The 19,864-nt window shown below is 44.8% G+C and overlaps 1 protein-coding gene across 2 annotated transcripts in view; it reads left to right on the top strand.

Annotated features, from left to right (window-relative positions):
* The first annotated feature begins 297 nt into the window (after positions 1-297).
* The window catches only part of LOC121578068 (inter-alpha-trypsin inhibitor heavy chain H3), a 46,732-nt gene continuing 27,165 nt past the window's right edge, over positions 298-19,864 (top strand). The window contains exons 1-13 of one of the 2 annotated variants that reach the window (XM_041892157.1): positions 298-403; positions 1,231-1,394; positions 1,505-1,609; positions 4,341-4,503; positions 4,682-4,792; positions 5,061-5,189; positions 5,274-5,390; positions 5,535-5,703; positions 6,357-6,467; positions 6,551-6,732; positions 7,212-7,391; positions 7,621-7,742; positions 9,965-10,090. In XM_041892157.1, the coding sequence (XP_041748091.1) occupies positions 326-403; positions 1,231-1,394; positions 1,505-1,609; positions 4,341-4,503; positions 4,682-4,792; positions 5,061-5,189; positions 5,274-5,390; positions 5,535-5,703; positions 6,357-6,467; positions 6,551-6,732; positions 7,212-7,391; positions 7,621-7,742; positions 9,965-10,090 (1,757 nt within the window). In that variant the 5' untranslated portion in view covers positions 298-325. The remainder of the gene's footprint in view (positions 404-1,230; positions 1,395-1,504; positions 1,610-4,340; positions 4,504-4,681; positions 4,793-5,060; positions 5,190-5,273; positions 5,391-5,534; positions 5,704-6,356; positions 6,468-6,550; positions 6,733-7,211; positions 7,392-7,620; positions 7,743-9,964; positions 10,091-19,864) is intronic. The other variant, XM_041892158.1, reaches the window with a different exon arrangement.

Genomic DNA, 19,864 nt, shown 5'->3' with positions numbered 1-19,864 from the left:
ATTTAATCAATTTTAGAATTTTAGAATAAGGTCCTCTGTAGCTCAGCTGGTAGAGCACGGCGCTTGTAACGCCAAGGTAGTGGGTTTGATCCCCGGGACCACCCATACACAAAAAAAAATGTATGCACGCATGACTGTAAGTCGCTTTGGATAATGCTAGTTAGCATTGGCTCGCGAAACTATCTCTAACGTCCCTCAATCACTTTGCCATACCCTAGGTTTAGCTGAAATGACGCCCCTGCTCTCTGGTTGCTGGCCAATAGCACACTGTGCTCCTCTTTAAAAGGCTGTGTGTGTTTTATGGGGCTTCATTTCTGCTGAGGTCATGATGGAGGGAGTCACAGTACGAGTCGGCCTCATTGGACTGCTACTGGCCTGCGTTACCACGGCACCGAACAATAAGGTAGGGTCACACACAGGACAAAGGGTCAGAAGGGGGAGGGCACTCTGTCAGGGATGATAATGTGTTTTGTTGTGTTGATTAGCATGCATGTGATTGTGACTTTGTGTGTGCGTGGTTACATCCGCTCAGATGTGTCTTTTGACCACAGTTTTGGATGCGCAGAGAGCACAAGGTAGGCGAGCTCAAGATCCCCTAAAGTGTTAGGGGTTAGATTGAGCTATAGTCCTGGTTGCTGTTTCCCTTCGCTGTCCTATCAGCCCCAAACACCATGTCTCCTTGCTAGACAAACAGCAACATGTTATCATATCACGTCTGGGGTGAAGGACCAACTGGTCAATGCTTTTTTCTCTTTTGAGAGTGCATTAGTCTAGAGGGCAGTCAAACAAAAAGTAGGTGTAACCAGTCCGAGCCCAATCAGGTTTCAGATATACTCATCTTGAATTCTACTGGTTATTATTTATGCGTAAATGGTGCGATTGCTTGTGTGTGTGTGTGGTGTGTGTGTGACTGAGTGAGTGAGTGAGTGAGTGAGTGAGTGAGTGAGTGAGTGAGTGAGTGAGTGTGTGTGTGTGTGTGTGTGTGTGTGTGTGTGTGTGTGTGTGTGTGTGTGTGTGTACAGATGCAGTCTTGTTTTCTGGGCAGGTCATGCCTCAGCATGCCACAGTATTATGGAGGGTTATCAGAGCTAATTCTAAAATGCAACTCTTAAATGCTAAATTGGGATGCAACAATTATTAATGCAATCATGAAATGCTAACAGACTGCATCTGTGTTAAAATGTTGTCTGATAGTAAACAGTGTTGATGGTGTTTCCTGATCATTTATAGAACAGGGACTGGGACATCTACAGCTTTCACGTCAACTCCACAGTGACCAGTCGCTATGCAACCACTACCATCACCAGCCGAGTGGCCAATCGGATCGACCAGTCACAGGAAATAGAATTCCATGTCAAAATTCCCAAGACGGCCTTCATCAGTACATTCAAAATGTGGGTCGACATGAATGTATCCCTATTGAGCAGATATCTCTACTGTCTTACATATAGCTTACACAAATGTTTGCATATAGACCTGTAAAAAAAAACTCTCTCTTCCTCAGGACCATTGATGGGCAGACGTATGATGGGGTTGTGAAACAGAAGGAGGAGGCTCAGCAGCAGTACACTCAGGCAGTGTCTCGTGGCCAAAGTGCTGGCATAGTCAGGTGTGTGTGGGTGTGTGTGCAGGGCCGGCCCTAGCCAATAAGCGGCATAAGCGGCCACTTGTTTGTGGAACTCAGTCAGGGTCTCAACCTGCTGTTGAGAGTTAGAATAGTATAATACACGAGGTTCAATTTTAAAAAATGGTAGTGCATCAGCAGTTTTCCTAATGTTATGTAAGTCACTGATAGTCACTCAATTACCCATAGGGGTCAGTGGTGTAGTGGAGGGAAAATGCAAGTAAACACAGTTTACCCACCTTTTGAGGAAAAATGCGTTGAAAGTATAGGGAGCGTTACTTTTTTCGCTGCGACCGGCAATCAGAGTTTACCCACCTATCTTTTTTACCACTACATCACTGATAGGGGTATACTACAAAGCAGGATCAATGAGTTAGCCAGCTAATTTACCTAAATAATCTGAAATATATATACACTACCAGTCAAAAGTTTGGACACACCTACTCATTCAAGGGGTTTTCTTTGTTTTTACTATTTTTTACATTGTAGAATAATAGTGAAGACATCAAAACTATAAAATAACACATATGGAATCATGTAGTAACCAAAAAAGTGTTAAACAAATCAAAATCTATTTTATATTTGAGATTCTTCAAATAGCCACCCTTTGCCTTGATGACAGCTTTTTTACACTCTTGGCATTCTCTCAACCAGCTTCAGGAGGTAGTAATCTGGAATGCATTTCAATTAACAGGTGTGCCTTCTTAAAAGTTAATGTGTGGAATGTCTTTCCTTCTTAATGCGTTTGAGCCAATCAGTTGTGTTGTGACAAGGTAGGGGGGTATACAGAAGATAGCCCTATTTGGTAAAAGACCAAGTCCATATTATGGCAAGAACAGCTCAAATAAGCAAAGAGAAACAACAGTCCATTATTACTTTAAGACATGAAGGTCGGTCAATATGGCAAATGTCAAGAACTTTGAAAGTTTCTTCAAGTGCAGTTGCAAAAACCTTCAAGCACTATGATGAAAGTGGCTCTCATGAGGACCGCCACAGGAATGGAAGACCCAGAGTTACCTCTGATGCAGAGGATAAGTTCATTAGAGTTACCAGTCTCAGAAATTGCAGCCCAAATAAATGCTTCACAGAGTTCAAGTAACAGACACATCTCAACATCAACTGTTCAGAGGAGACTGTGTGAATCAGGCCTTCATGATCGAATTGCTGCAAAGAAACCACTACTAAAGGACACCAATAAGAAGAAGAGACTTGCTTGGGCCAAGAAACACGAGCAATGGACATCAGACCGGTGGAAATGTGTCCTTTGGTCTGGAGTCCAAATTGGAGATTTTTGGTTCCAACCGACATGGCTTTATGAGACAAGGTGTGGGTGAACGGATGATCTCCGCATGTGTGGTTCCCACTGTAAAGCATGGAGGAGGAGGTGTTATGGTGTGGGGGTGCTTTGCTGGTGACACTGTCTGTGATTTATTTAGAATTCAAGGCACACTTAACCAGCATGGCTACCACAGCATTCTGCAGTCATACGCCATCCCATCTGGTTTGGGCTTAGTGGGACTATCATTTGGTTTTCAACAGGACAATGACCCAACACACCTCCAGGCTGTGTAAGGGCTATTTTACCAAGAAAGAGAGTGATGGAGTGCTGCATCAGATGACCTGGCCTCCACAATCCCCCGACCTCAACCCAATTGAGATGGTTTGGGATGAGTCGGACGGCAGAGTGAAGGAAAAGCAGCCAACAAGTGTTTAGCATATGTGGGAACTCCTTCAAGACTGTTGGAAAAGCATTCCAGGTGAAGCTGGTTGAGAGAATGCCAGGAGTGTGCAAAGCTGTCATCAAGGCAAGGGTGGCTATTTGAAGAATCTCAAAAATAAAATATATTTTGATTTGTTTAACACTTTTTTGGTTGCTACATGATTCCATATGTGTTATTTCATAGTTTTGATCTCTTCACTATTATTCTACAATGTAGAAAATAGTCAAAGTAAAGAAAACCCCTTGAATGAGTAGGTGTGTCCAAACTTTTGACTGGTACTGTATATACCGTTTAGATAAGCTTGAAATTGGCATGTTCTAAGTGACCGAACAACGAAAAACACATATATAAGTTTAGCTTGCTTAATGAACCAGAAAATGAATAGTTATTTGTGGTTGTTTAGCAAAGTTAACTGGCTAACTCATTGATGCTGCTTTGTAGTATACCCCTCATGTCAGCTCAAATGTTTTAGATTACTGGCTAGACAAACTAACCTAGCAATCTAAACCTTGTAGGACTGTAATCATGGCCAAATTTCTGACCAGGCACGCAGGGCATGTGCCTAGGGGCCTTGATCTCCAGGAGCCCTGACCTCCAGGGTCCCCCATTTATTTTGTTAGTCTCTCTAACTCAAATATTATATGAACATGGCATAAGTCATGGCAACATGTGCAGAATTGTTGGAAATTAGCTTTAAAATGACAATCTCTCTACCCCATCGTAAAAATGTGTAGAATTGCAGGACATTCATTTTAAAACAGCAAAATGTTCTCTTAGCCCCATGGCAAAATGTGTGACATTACAGAAAATGTGATTTAAAACTGCAACATTTTCTTTAAGACCAATGGCAAAAATGTGTAGAATTTCACGAAATGAACTTTAAAACTGCAGATTTTTCTCTCCGCTGCCGAAGGGGCCCCTCTGTGTATCTCTGTCTAGTATCTACAATATGTGTGTGTTGATGTTTGCTAGACTGTCTCTTTATGTCTCCTCAGTTCTGTGGGGAGGACCCTTGAGGAGTTTAAGACGTCTGTGACTGTGGCCGCGCTCAGTAAGGTGACCTTTGAACTGACCTATGAGGAGCTGCTGAAACGCCGACTGGGCAAGTACGAACTGCTGATCCATGCTCGACCCATGCAGCCTGTCGCTGACTTCAAGGTGAGAGAGAGAGAGAGAGAGAGAGAGAGAGAGAGAGAGAGAGAGAGAGAGAGAGAGCACACATTGATTGATGAGTTATTAGCATTATCAAGGCATGTATTCAGGAACAGTAATACTCCTCCTAGTGAATGTATGTTTGATGTTGATGTTATGTTTTCTTTCTCTTCCTTATGGCCAGATTGACGTGTACATCAATGAGCGACCAGGCATTAACTTCCTGGACATAAAAGGAGGGCTGAGCACCAAAGCGCTGGCTAATGCCATCACCAAAACACACGCTTCTAGTGAGGTAATGTCCACACCAGAGTCATGTAGAGCTAACCAAAATGGCAAGTCCAGTCAATACATAACATATATCACATTAAGATGAGCTAGGGGGATTGCCACCTTCAAAAAGATGTAGACATGCATAATTTCAAAACCTATTCTTCGCACCACAGTGATTTTCACATCTCTGTGCATGTTAACGCTAATAAGAATTAGCTCATGCTAAAGAGTTAAGCTAAAGCAGGCTGTGTTTTTAAAAGCAGAAGCCTAAACTACCACCCTCTCCCCAGGCCTGGGTACATTTCTACCCCAGCAAGGAGCAGCAGAGCCAGTGTGACAGCTGTGGAGAGCAGGGCCTGAACGGAGACCTGGTCATTGTCTATGACGTCTACAGGAACACGTCCATGGGAGATCTCAAGGTACACTTCCTCCACCCTCTTCCTGTCATTCATTTCTTCATCTCTACCCTGTCTTTTCATCACCATCTCTGATTCTCTCTTCAGGAGTCAAAAGGGTATTTTGTCCATCACTTTGCTCCCAGTGACCTACCACGCATACCAAAGAATGTAGTCTTCATCATCGATCGGAGTGGCTCTATGCATGGCAGGAAAATGGAGCAGGTTTGTTGTGTTGCCTGCTGTAATGACGCTAAAGGCTTAACGATTTATCAATGTACACATACACCACATATTCCTATTCAATGCATGGGACAATTAATATTTATTGATTGGTTGATTGCATTTTGATGCACTGTGATCTGTCAGACCCGTGAGGCCTTGTTGAAGATCCTGGTAGACCTGGCAGATGATGACCACTTTGGCCTAATCACCTTCGACTACTCTGTGTCTACCTGGAAGAAGGAGCTGCTGCCGGCCAACCAGGAAAACCTGGAGGCTGCCAAGAGCTTTGCACGACACATTCACGACAGAGGAGGTACAATTATTATTTACTTACTTGATCCTCTTCCCTATTTTCAATGGTTTCCAAAGCCAACAGTACAATTACAGTGTATCACAATTTTGTAAGTCTTAAAAGCTGTGTTTACACAGGCAGCCCAATTCAGATCCAATTCATTTTTCCTAATGTGTAAACAGCGATAACCACATGGAATCTCATCATTTAACTTCTGATTTATACCAACTGCATATGTAGACGCTCAGATCAGATTTTTTTAAACTGAAGTGGGTTTTTTGTACATGACCTGCCGTTACCATGACCCTGTAGCTCAGTTGGTAGAGCATGGCGCTTGCAACGCCTGGGTTGTGGGTTAGTTTCCCACGGGGGGCCAGTATGAAAATGTATGCACTCACTAACTGTAAGTCGCTCTGGATAAGAGCGTCTGCTAAATGACTAAAATGTCAAATGTAAACCACCCCAAAATGTTTAAAGGAAGAGTTACTAGAAATGGACAGTAAACAAAAAACATTGGATATATAAAGAAAATCACATTTGGGTTCTTAGGGTGGCTGTGTAAATACAACCAAAGTGCACAAAAGGGTAAAATAATGGGAGATATGAACAATAGTTTAGTCAGTGACAACAGGAGCTAATACATAGATGTATTGTCCTCTCTCTTCTCTTCTTAGCCACCGACATCAATGCTGCTGTGTTGGAGGGCACAGCCATGCTGAAACGAAACCCACGAGAGGGCTCAGCCTCCCTCCTCATACTACTCACTGATGGAGACCCAACCACAGGTACACACACACACACACACACACACACACACGGACACACACACACACACACACACAATGAAAGGCAATCTCACTTTCCTCAGGTGAGACCAACCTGGACAAGATCCACAAGAATGTAAAGGAAGCCATTGGTAAGAAATTCCCTCTCTACTGTCTCGGCTTTGGAATGGATGTCAACTTTGAGTTCCTGGAGAAGATGGCACTGGAGAACAGCGGTGTGGGACGCAGAATATATGAGGACTCTGATGCTGCTCTGCAGCTGCAGGTAAGGGAACACACACTGTGAGGCAGTGTATTCACACTACAGTCCCTGCACTACAATGGATTTGAATTATTTCTTACATACTGTTTCTCAACAAAATTCATAAAACACTAATGATCAAAAATGGTCCCAAATTAATTATCTGGAATATTAAAGGGCCGAACCAACCTTTAAAGTGCAATAAGATCGTATCTCATCGAAGTAGGCTTGACTGTTGTTTCCTGATTTCCTAAATGTAGATTATGTGAGAAGAAACTAGGGGGAGCAGGGGCCGGGACTAATGGCCTCTGGACATTTACATTTTAGTCATTTAGCAGACGCTCTTATCCAGAGTGATTTACAGGAGCAATTAGGGTTAAGTGCCTTACTCAAGGGCACATTGACAGATTTTTCACCTAGTTGGATCTGGGATTCGAACCAGCAACTCGGTTACTGGCCCAACGCTCTTAACCGCTAGGCTGACTGTACTGTATGATTGACAGGGCTTTTATGAAGAGGTGGCCACACCCTTATTGACGGATGTGCAGATGGTGTATGTGGGTGGGACTAACCTGACCCAGACCAACTTCAGCCAGTACTACAACGGCTCCGAGATCGTGGTGTCTGGTCAGATCACCGACAACAACATAGAGACGTTCACTGCAGAGGTCATAGCCATATCGGTGAGGTCACCTCTACTCAGCCTCCTTCACCAGTTCATAGGTCAGATCACTCCACACTGTCCTGTTCCTTGTTTTGTATGTTCTTTTGATTTTGAAAGCAATACAAAATTAAATGTTGATAAAAATATCACCCCATATGAGTACTTTAGAGATAGTTCAGCCAAATATAAAAATATACAATAAAGTCAATGTTTAGTATTGTGATGTAAGGATGCCTTGATTATTTCAGAAAAACAATAAGGTGATGTACTCTGAGACAATACCAACGAAGGAGCCCATTGAAACCAGGTCTGACAACCACATCCAGAGGCTTTGGGCCTACCTCACTGTTAAGCAGCTACTGGAAAAAGAGTGAGTCTGCTTTGCATGGCATTGCGTCTGTGATTGGGTGTGTTTACACCTGTGTCTATGCAGGTCTCCATCTGAGTTGTTCTATTATTAAATTGAAAGATACTGATCTAATGAATTTTCCTCTGAAAAATGTTGGCCCCACTTTTGATGTCACTACCAAAACACACACATTAAAAGACTGTAGAATGAATGTGCCTTAAGCCACACCCCTACAATTAAAATCAGAAAATGGGATTGCAACCCCCATTTTAAGAAAATCAGTGAACAAGTTAGTAAATCTTCATGTATTTCTAAGAAGTGCCAATACCAAACATATAATACTTTAAATATATAAAGTTTGGTTTTGGGACTAAACTAAAATGTTTTTTGGGGGATATACATTTGTCCAAAGGATATTCTAGCCATTGGGATTCATTAAAGTCCAAAATAAGTCTATTGACACTGTTTTTCTTTACATTGATTGAAAAAAAACATCTGATATGATGATCTACACTGCTCAAAAAAATAATGGGAACACTAAAATAACACATCCTAGATCTGAATGAATGAAATAATCTTATTAAATACATTTTTCTTTACATAGTTGAATGTGCTGACAACAAAATCACACAAAAATTATCAATGGAAATCAAATTTATCAACCCATGGAGGTCTGGATTTGGAGTCACCCTCAAAATTAAAGTGGAAAACCACACTACAGGCTGATCCAACTTTGATGTAATGTCCTTAAAACAAGTCAAAATGAGGCTCAGTAGTGTGAGTGGCCTCCACGTGCCTGTATGACCTCCCTACAATGCCTGGACATGCTCCTGATGAGGTGGCGGATGGTCTCCTGAGGGATCTCCTCCCAGACCTGGACTAAAGCATCCGCCAACTCCTGGACAGTCTGTGGTGCAACGTGGCATTGGTGGATGGAGCGAGACATGATGTCCCAGATGTGCTCAATTGGATTCAGGTCTGGGGAACGGGCGGGCCAGTCCATAGCATCAATGCCTTCCTCTTGCAGGAACTGCTGACACACTCCAGCCACATGAGGTCTAGCATTGTCTTACATTAGGAGGAACCCAGGGCCAACCACACCAGCATATGGTCTCACAAGGGGTCTAAGGATCTCATCTCGGTACCTAATGGCAGTCAGGCTACCTCTGGCGAGCACATGGAGGGCTGTGCGGCCCCCCAAAGAAATGCCACCCCACACCATGACTGACCCACCGCCAAACTGGTCATGCTGGAGGATGTTGCAGGCAGTAGAACGTTCTCCACGGCGTCTGTCACGTCTGTCACGTGCTCAGTGTGAACCTGCTTTCATCTGTGAAGAGCACAGGGCGCCAGTGGTGAATTTGCCAATCTTGGTGTTCTCTGGCAAATGCCAAACGTCCTGCACGGTGTTGGGCTGTAAGCACAACCCCCACCTGTGGACGTCGGGCCCTCATACCACCCTCATGGAGTCTGTTTGGTAAGTTTGAGCAGACACATGCACATTTGTGGCCTGCTGGAGGTCATTTTGCAGGGCTCTGGCAGTGCTCCTCCTCCTCCTCCTTGCACAAAGGCGGAGGTAGCAGTCCTGCTGCTGGGTTGTTGCCCTCCTACGGCCTCCTCCACGTCTCCTGATGTACTGGCCTGTCTCCTGGTAGCGCCTCCATGCTCTGGACACTACGCTGACAGACACAGCAAACCTTCTTGCCACAGCTCGCATTGATGTGCCATCCTGGATGAGCTGCACTTCCTGAGCCACTTGTGTGGTTTGTAGACTCCGTCTCATGCTACCACTAGAGTGAAAGCACCGCCAGCATTCAAAAGTGACCAAAACATCATCCAGGAAACATAGGAACTGAGAAGTGGTCTGTGGTCACCACATGCAAAACCAGTCCTTTATTGGGGGTGTCTTGCTAATTGCCTATAATTTCCACCTGTTGTCTATTCCATTTGCACAACAGCATGTGAAATTTATTGTCAATCAGTGTTGCTTCCTAAGTGGACAGTTTGATTTCACAGAAGTGTGATTGACTTGGAGTTACATTGTGTTGTTTATGTGTTCCCTTTATTTTTTTGAGCAGTGTTCATTAAAATCATAGATAATAATTTCTATTTTGGATTATTTGTAGAGTTATTGAAGGACAGGGACATCCATTATGTGCCAACATGCCGAAAAGTACAGCAGAAAGACATAGAGGATAAAAACTGCCCCTGTGTGATATCAAGAATATTTTTTTTTAAATAAGGGGGAAAAATGCTATAAGAAAGGAAGAAGGAAAGGTACATTTAAAAGACTTATCTGAGAGGGAGAAGATGTATTCAAGTGCAAGATGGAGTTCAAGTCAAAGACAACACAGGGCGGCAGTGAAAAGGTAAAAAGACACAGACAAAAAGACTAATGTCTTTTATTGATTGTGATAATAATATATGTCAATCACAAATGCCAAGATGCATTGAAGCTGTTCTGACTCGTGGTGGCCCAATGCTCTATTAAGACACTTAATGCCGGTGTTTCCTTTATTTTGGCAGTTACCTGGATATGCCAGGCCACAACCGAAAACAAAACGCAAAATAAAGATAGGAAAAGTGAATTTAAACATCTAGCAACATAATTAATTACATGCATAAATAATTATATCAATCAATACTGAATTAGAGGGTGATGCCTCTGGAATTTCTACACTGATTGAGTAGGTGAAGTTATGGAGATTGTATTCCTATTAGAGAGAAGTGAGAGGGACAGTTCCTCAGTTTAGGGTTATTTAATGTTGATTGGAGATGAACAATGTTTGCAATTCTGTGCCACGTCACTCAGCTGTGATTATCCAATTAACTGTCCAGTTATAAATACAAGATGTCACAAATGTAGCTAATAATGTTAGATAGATAGCATAAAAACAAGATACTTCATTCTGTAATAATGATCTCTGCAGCACTCCACCAATCAGGCCTTTATTGTAGAGTGGCCAAGCGGAAGCCACTCCTCAGTAAAAGGCACATGACAGCCCACTTGGAGTTTGCCAAAAGACACCTAAAGACTCTAAGACCATGAGAAACAAGATTCTCTGGTCTGATGAAACCAAGATTGAACTATTTGGCCTAAATGCCAAGCGTCACGTCTGGAGGAAACCTGGCATCATCCCCACGGTGAAGCATGGTTGTGGCAGCATCATGCTGTGTGGATGTTTTTCAGCTGCAGGTACTGGGACACTAGTCAGGATTGAGGGAAAGATTAACAGAGCAAAGTACAGAGAGATCCTTGATGAAAACCTGCTCCAGAGTGCTCAGGACCTCAGACTGGGGGCGAAGGTTCACCTTCCAACAGGACAGTTGCCCTAAGCACACAGCCAAGAATACGCAGGAGTGGCTTTGGGACAAGTCTCTGAATGTCCTTGAGTGGCCCAGCCAGAGCCCGGACTTGAATCCAATCGAACATCTCTGGAGAGACCTGAAAATAGCTGTGCATCCAACCTGACAGAGCTTGAGCCGATCTGCAGAGAAGAATGTGACAAACTCCCCAAATACAGGTGTGCTAAGCTTGTAGCGTTATACCCAAGAAGACAAAGTACTGAGTAAAGGGTCTGAATACTTATGTAAATGCGATATTTCCGTAGTTTTTTTGTTTGTTTTTGTACAAAAATTAATAAAAAACTTTTTTTGCTTTGTCATTATGGGATTTTGTGTGTAGATTGATGAGGGAAACAATTTAATCAATTTTAGAATAAGGCTGTAACGTAACAAAATGTGGAAAGAGTAAAGTGGTCTGAAGACTTTCCGAATACAGTTACATTTCTGGAAATTACAGTTCTGGTATTCATGCACAGTGATGAATAAATTAGTCAGAAAGGAAATAATGTCCAAAACAGAAATCTGTGTTCACAGCAGTAGCTTGCGAGCTGCACTTGGTAATGAACTAAACACTATGCCAGCCAGGGTTGCTAGGTCAAGCTAAAATGTCTAGCCCAATGACTACTCAAAACCCACCCACAAGGCCTGAAAACTAGACCAACATGTTTTTCTTCCCAGCAAGAGAGGAGTTGCCACATTTAGCTAATAAACCCTTTTTCCATAACGTTATTGAGCGAATTAAGAAGGAATCTTGACTTAACTTCTAACAAACTAAGAAGCAAAATGTGGTTTTCCATCAACATAATAAATATTGCGAGCTAATGTAACTAATAAAGGAATTTGAACTGTATCAACAGAAAAAATAATTAGCCCTTATTAAACTTCAAAAACGAATGTTAGGCTATTTTCTGGCAATTGTGCCGTTATTATGTGCCAGATGTTAAGACTACAAACCGTTATAAATGGCCTATTAGGGAGATTGACTTGTCATTCAACAGGAATAGGCTAGGTCTACTGACTCAAACCTGGGTTTATGATTGTAATTCAACTTTGTCATGGTTTGGTTAGCTAGATGCAGGTAACCTGATAGGCCTATATCTAATTTCAGACAGCCTACAGTAGCCTAGGCAAGATGTAAAATGAACGATTTAGCAGTTTGCTTAGTTCAAAATGATAGACTAATTTATTCAACATGAACAGAGTGGCAATTTCGAGGTAAGAAGTGCTTCCTGGGGTCATACTTTCAATCACTGAATCAAATGTAAAAATATAGATAGGAACTGAATAGGCATGTGCTTGTCAACAACAGCCAGTGTTTTATTTACCTGTAGCCTAATCTGACTGACTGTTGCCTTCAATCTAATGCATTCTAACAACAGCTGATCGGCAATTGCGATAGAATTGTGACTATGATCACAATTGATAACTTCCAATTTCATTAACTAAACATGTCCATTAATAATTGTATAATAACACAAGGCTACAACAACAATAAACTGAAGTTATAGGCTATTTATTAAATCTGTTTGCCAGCTCCAGGTAGGCTACACAAGTGGCACAAATTGATTTTCAATGACTCCATTGATATTATCATTTCAACGTATTTATTGTATTAAATGGTAGGCTACAGTAGCCTACATAGGCATAGCAATTAATAGGCTAATTTATGGCCAACAGATGCAAATGTATCATTCTCCACATTTAATGTCAGTTTCATTGTGGACTTTTACCCATAACCAGTGCTTAATTTGAGCCAGATCCTACTGGAACAGTATGTTTGAGACCAACGCGTGCAGTCGTTGTTTGAGAAGCGCGCCTGTATCTTTCACAGAACTAGAATGAGATTCATTTTCTATGATCTCTCTCCCTCTCCCTGCTCTGATAGACATGAGCCTGCAACTATCATCTCTCCAGAGTTGCACTTCATCATTTATTTCCTAATAGAATCATAGCCCTGCGAAGGGTTCCGGTGGAGCTGCAGCACCCCTGATAAATACAAATAAATTAGCCAAAGTTATAGAATCATTGCTGTCTTTTCAAAAATAAATGAAATAATTCAGAATAGCCTACTACACCATGAGAAGGCCTATCATTTAGCCACAGAGGACCAATAGCTTCTTTGTTTTAAATAGCCTAGCTGTGGATGTAGCCCAACAAATCTGTCAGTAAACAAACAGCATGCAGACAACAGGCCTTTCGCAATATTTCAAATACATTAGCGGGAAAACACAGTTTGGAAAGCAAATGGCTCCTGCTGAAAAGAGAAGACTAATCTGTCTTCTGTAGGCTACCAAAATATTTGATCAACTTCCATATATTGTTTTACAAAGTAAAACAAGAGAGAGATAGGCTTTTGGCATGAGCGCCACGTGGGCTATCACAAAGGAATGAGCTGCACATCATTGGGTGAGTCAGTGAAACGGGAAAGCATTTTTAGGACTATAATTTCCTCCTCATATTGTAGCCTACAATATGTCTCCATACATCTAGGCCTAGACTATTCATGGATTTTAAGATAAGGTCATTTTTATTTTATTTATTGATCTCAGTTTGTCAGTGTCAAAGTAGCCTGTTATTACAATTACTTTGTTGTCAGGCTGTCAGTGTGATGCGGTAGGACGAAGTCAGGCGCAGGACACAGAGCTAATCGAAAACGTACTTTACTCGTAGTAAATGTAAAGAACATAACCTCCACGCAGGGAGGAACAAACCAGCTCACCAGACGACAACCATACAATAACAAACACGCACAAAACACAGTGGGAGCCAGAGGGTTAAATAGGGAAGAAATCAAGACATAATGGGAAACAGGTGTGAACAATCAGACAAAACAAGTAGAACATAGAAACATGGATCAGTAGCAGCTAGTACTCCGGTGACGATGAACGCCGAAGCCTGCCAGAGCAAGGAGGAGGAGCAGCCTCGGCAGAATCCATGACAGTACCCCCTCCTTGACGCACGGCCCCAGCCGTGCGCCGACACCGGCCTCGGGGACGGCCAGGAGGACGAGGCGCGGGGCGAGTCGGATGACTACGGTGGAAATCCCTCAACATGGAGGGATCGAGGATGTCCCTCCTAGGGACCCAGCACCGTTCCTCCGGACCGTACCCCTCCCACTCCATGAGATACTGCAGGCCCCCCACCCGACGCCTCGAATCCAGGATGGAACGGACCGAGTACGCCGGTGCCCCCTCGATGTCCAGTGGGGGTGGAGGAACCTCCTGTATCTCAGACTCCTGGAGTGGACCAGCTACCACCGGCCTGAGGAGAGACACATGGAACGAGGGGTTAATAAGATACTCAGGAGGAAGCTGTAACCTATAACATACCTCGTTCAATCTCCTCAGGACTTTAAATGGCCCCACTAACCGCCGACCCAGCTTCCGGCAGGGCAGGGGCAGGTTTCGGGTCGAGAGCCAGACCCGATCCCCCAGTGCATACACCGGGGCCTCACTGCGGTGGCGGTCGGCGCTCGCCTTTTGTCACCTGATTGCCCGCTGCAGGCGTACATGGGCAGCGTTCCAGGTCTCTTCCGAGCGCCGAAACCATTCGTCCACCGCAGGTGCCTCGATCTGGCTCTGATGCCATGGTGCCAGGACCGGCTGATAACCCAATACACACTGGAATGGAGAAAGGTTAGTGGAGGAGTGGCGGAGGGAGTTTTGGGCCATCTCTGCCCAGGGAATGAACACTGACCACTCCCCCCGCCGGTCCTGGCAATAAGACCGCAGAAACCTACCCACATCCTGGTTTACTCTCTCCACCTGCCCATTACTCTCGGGGTGAAACCCTGAGGTCAGGCTGACCGAGATCCCCAGACGTTCCATGAATGCCCTCCAGACCCGTGAGGTGAACTGGGAACCCCAATCAGACACTATATCCTCAGGTACCCCGTAGTGCCGGAAGACGTGTGTAAATAGAGCCTCCGCAGTCTGTAGGGCCGTAGGGAGACCGGGCATAGGAATGAGATGGCAGGACTTAGAAAACCGATCCACAACGACCAGGATCGTGGTGTTCCCTTGTGACGGGGGAAGATCTGTAACGAAATCCACCGATAGGTGGGACAACGGTCGTTGTGGAATGGGTAGGGGTTGTAATTTCCCTTTGGGCAGGTGTCTAGGGGCCTTACACTGGGCGCACACCGAGCAGGAGGAAACATAAACCCTCACATCCTTGGCTAAAGTGGGCCACCAGTACTTCCCACTAAGACAGTGCACTGTCCGACCGATGCCAGGATGACCAGAGGAGGGTGACGTGTGAGCCCAATAGATCAACCGATCGCGGACCTCTAGCGGCACGTACATAAGACCCTCTGGACACTGGGGGGGAATAGGCTCGGTACGCAACGCCCGCTCGATGTCCGCGTCAACCTCCCATACCACCGGTGCCACCAGACACGACCCCGGAAGTATGGGAGTGGGCTCCATGGACCTCTCCTCCATGTCAGACAGTCGGGACAGAGCATCTGCCTTAGCGTTCTGGGAACCTGGCCTGTAAGAAAGGGTGAAAACAAAACGGGTGAAAAACATGGCCCACCTTGCCTGGCGAGGGTTCAATCTCCTCGCCGCCTGGATGTACTCCAGATTGCGGTGGTCAGTCAAAATGAGAAAAGGGTGTTTAGCCACCTCAAGCCAATGCCTTCACACTTTCAGAGCTTTAACCACAGCTAACAGCTCCTGGTCCCCCACATCATAGTTGCGCTCCGCCGGGCTGAGCTTCTTCGAAAAGAAAGCACAGGGGCAGAGTTTTGGTGGCGTACCTGAGCGCTGAGACAGTACAGCTTCTATCCCAGCCTCGGACGCGTCCACCTCAACTGTGAAGGCCAAGGAGGGATCCGGATGAGCCAGCACTGGAGCCGAGGTAAACAGGTCCTTCAGGTGACCAAAAGCCCTGTCCGCCTCAGCTGACCACCGCAGTCGCACCGGTCCCCCCTTCAGCAAGGAGGTAATGGGAGCCGCTACCTGACCAAAGCCCCGGATAAACCTCCGGTAGTAGTTGGCAAACCCCAAGAATCGCTGCACCTCCTTCACCGTGGTTGGAGTCGGCCAATTACGCACGGCCGAAATGCGGTCAATCTCCATTTCCACCCCTGACGCGGACAGGTGGTGCCCTAGGAAGGAGATGGACTCTTGAAAGAACAAACAATTCTCCGCCTTGACATACAGGTCATGCTCCAACAGTCGACCAAGCACCTTACGCACCAGGGACACATGCTCGGCCCGTGTAGTGGAGTATATAAGAATGTCATCAATATACACCCTTACACCCTATCCGTGCAGGTCCCTGAAAATCTCATCAACAAATGATTGGAAGACTGATGGAGCATTCATCAACCCGTACGGCATGACGAGGTACTCATAGGGTCCAGATGTGGTACTGAATGCCGTCTTCCACTCATCTCCCTCCCGGATAACACCAGGTTGTACGCGCTCCTGAGATCCAATTTCGTGAAGAAGCGCGCCCCATGCAATGACTCCGTCATACTAGCAATTAGAGGTAGTGGATAGCTGTACTTAACTGGGATCTGATTAAGACTACCGTAGTCAATGCACGTGTGTAAACCACCATCCTTCTTCTTCACAAAAAAGAAACTTGAGGAGACAGGTGAAGTGGAAGGCCGAATGTATCCCTGCCCCAGAGATTCGGAGACATATGTTTCCATAGCCGCCGTCTCTTCCTGTGACAGAGGATACACGTGACTCCGGGGAAGTGCAGCACCTACCTGGAGATTTATTGCACAATCCCCCTGTCGATGGGGTGGTAATTGAGTCGGCCTCTTTTTACAGAAGGTTAGAGCCAAATCTGCATATTTGGGGGGAATGTGCATGGTGGAGACCTGGTTTGGACTTTCCACCGTAGTTGCCCCTATGGAAACCCCTACACACCTCCCAGAGCACTGACTTGACCATCCCTTGAGAGCCCTCTGTTGCCATGAAATCGTGGGGTCATGAGAAGTTAACCAGGGAAGCCCCAACACCATTGGAAACGCAGGAGAATCAATCAGATAGAGACTAAGTTTCTCCTCATGACCCTCCTGAATCCTCATCCAGAGTGGAGCTGTGACCTCCCTAATCAGGCCTGACTCTAAAGGGCGACTATCTAATGCATGTACAAGGAAGGGCACATCAACAGGCACAATAGGAATCCCTAAACGCCGTGAAAACTGACGATCAATAAAATTCCCAGCTGCGCCTGAATCTACTAGCGCCTTATGCTGGGAATGAGGGGAAAACTCTGGAAATACAATATCAATACACATATGTGCAACAGGAAGCTCTGGGTGAGTAGGGTGCCTACTCACCTGAGACGGTCTACCAGTGCTCTGCCTACTGCCTCGACTCCCGAAAACCCTCCCCAGCACCGACCAGCAGTGTGTCCTCTGCGGCCACAGTTGGTGCAGGGGACGGCCCCTCTCCCGGTCTCCCTAAGTGCAGCACCTCCGAGCTCCATAGAAGTAGGGTCGGAGGTGCTGGGGGATGGAATGGACGGCCCCTGATCCGGACGTCCGCGGGTTGCCAACAGGTTATCCAGCCTGATTGACATGTCCACCAGTTGGTCCAGGTTAAGGTTGGTGTCCCTGCAGGCCAGTTCCCGACGAACGTCCTCCCTTAGGCTGCATCGGTAGTGGTCGATCAGGGCCCTCTCATTCCATCCTGCACTGGCAGCCAGAGTCCTGAAGTCCAGTGCAAAATCCTGCGCACTCCTCTTCCCCTGTCTGAGGTGGAATAGACATTCGCAAACGTACTTTACTCGTAGTAAACGTAAAGAACATAACCTCCACGCAGGGAGGAACAAACCCGCTCACCAGACGACAACCATACAATAACAAACACGCACAAAACACTGTGGGAGCCAGAGGGTTAAATAGGGAAGAAATCAAGACATAATGGCAAACAGGTGTGAACAATCAGACAAAACAAGTAGAACATAGAAACATGGATCGGTAGCAGCTAGTACTCCGGTGACAACGAACGCCGAAGCCTGCCCGAGCAAGGAGGAGGAGCAGCCTCGGCAGAATCCGTGACATTTGTGCAGTATTAAAAAGATTATGCCAACCTCTCCAGTCATGTAAAATGACGTAGAATTGCATGAAATGCATTTATAAAAGGCCAATTTTTCCCGGACCCTAGGCTACTAAATATGTTCCCCATGTGTGCAACTTCTGTAAGTGCCTCTACTCTACTGCTCTATGCCCCTACGCAAGGCTGCGTTGAGACAATGAGTTATCAATGACCCAAGACCAGCTCAGTTAATCCCTACCATTGTGTCGCTGAGTTGTCATTATGCTGCAGCAAATGTACATTATCCCAAGGGCGTTGGCAGACACAATGTAAGTAACTTAATTGATGTCCCCCTAACTTCCCTGAATGCCTCTGTTGATCCTACAGCTATTGTATGCAGTAATCATATGCCTATGAACCAGAGTCTTACTGTTAGCACTGAGGCGGTGTGCCTTAGTACGAAGTCCACTGTGTGCAGCTCACCCTGCACTATCAGCTCAAATGTAAATAACATACTTCTACTTCTGATAAGCTCCCCAGTAAAGCAATAAAAACATTCAAGCATCCCAGAAAAGTGCTAAAAATAGCCCACATTAACATATGTAGCCTAAGAAACAAGGTTCATGAAGTCAATAACTTGCTAGTAACAGATGACATTCATATTTTGACTATCTCTGAAACTCACTTAGATAATACATCTGATGATACAGTGGTAGTAATACATGGTTATAACATCTACAGAAAAGACAGAAATGCCTATGGGGGCGGTGTTGCGGTCTATATTCAGAGACACATTCCTGTAAAGCTTAAAGATGATCTCATTTTAAATACTGTTGAAGTAATATGGCTACAGGTTCATCTGCCTCACTTAAAGCCCATTCTTGTGGGAAGCTGCTATAGACCACTAAGTGCTAATAGTCAGTATCTCGATAATATGTGTGAAATGCTTGATAATTTATGTGATATCAACAAAGAGGGATATCTTCTGTGTGATTTCAATATTAACTGGCTTTCATCAAGCTCAAGAAAAATTTGAGAGAACATTACACCACACCACGCCAGGGTTAGAATAGTGCAGAAATTGTTGTATGCTGAAGCAGTGAAGAGAGTGGTAGAGGAAGATGGGTACAGGGTGAGGGATCCTGAGAGGATTCCTGTGAGTGGTCCTCTGTAGCTCAATTGGTAGAGCATGGCGCTTGTAACGCCAGGGTAGTGGGTTTGATCCCCGGGACCACCCATATGTAAAAATGTATGCACACATGACTGTAAGTCGCTTTGGATAAAAGCGTCTGCTAAATGGCATATTATTATTAGTAGGCAGAGATCAAGAGAGAGTAATGGGAAGAATGTGATTCAGTAAGGTGGGCTTTTTAGCATTTATAACCATGCTTGTCAATTGTCCTGCAGAAATGGATCGAAAGTCACAGAAAATAGAGGTTGTGGTGGCAGCGGTAGAGACAACTAGAGCCTGTAGGACCTGCCTTGTCGATAGTGTTGTTAAAAAGGCAGAGCAGCGCTTTTTTATGGACAGACTTCTCCCCATCTTAGCTACTGTTGTATTAACGTGTTTTGACCATGACAGTTTACAATCCAGGGTTACACAATTTTGTTCAAAAGTTTACTATGGGTTGGTAACAGGCTGATTGGTCGGCTTCATGCCTAAGTTTGCTAATTTTGCCAATGAAAAAATTGTTAAAGTGATTGGCAATATCAGTGGGGTTTGTGAAGAATGAGCCATCTAATTCAATGGATGATGGAGCTGAGTTTGACTTTTTGCCCAACATTTCATTTAAGGTG

Source organism: Coregonus clupeaformis, chromosome 12 (assembly GCF_020615455.1).
Source record: "Coregonus clupeaformis isolate EN_2021a chromosome 12, ASM2061545v1, whole genome shotgun sequence".
Taxonomy (NCBI): domain Eukaryota; kingdom Metazoa; phylum Chordata; class Actinopteri; order Salmoniformes; family Salmonidae; genus Coregonus; species Coregonus clupeaformis.
The sequence above is the reverse complement of the archived record's forward strand: the minus strand, read 5'-3'. Positions and strand labels throughout refer to the sequence as shown.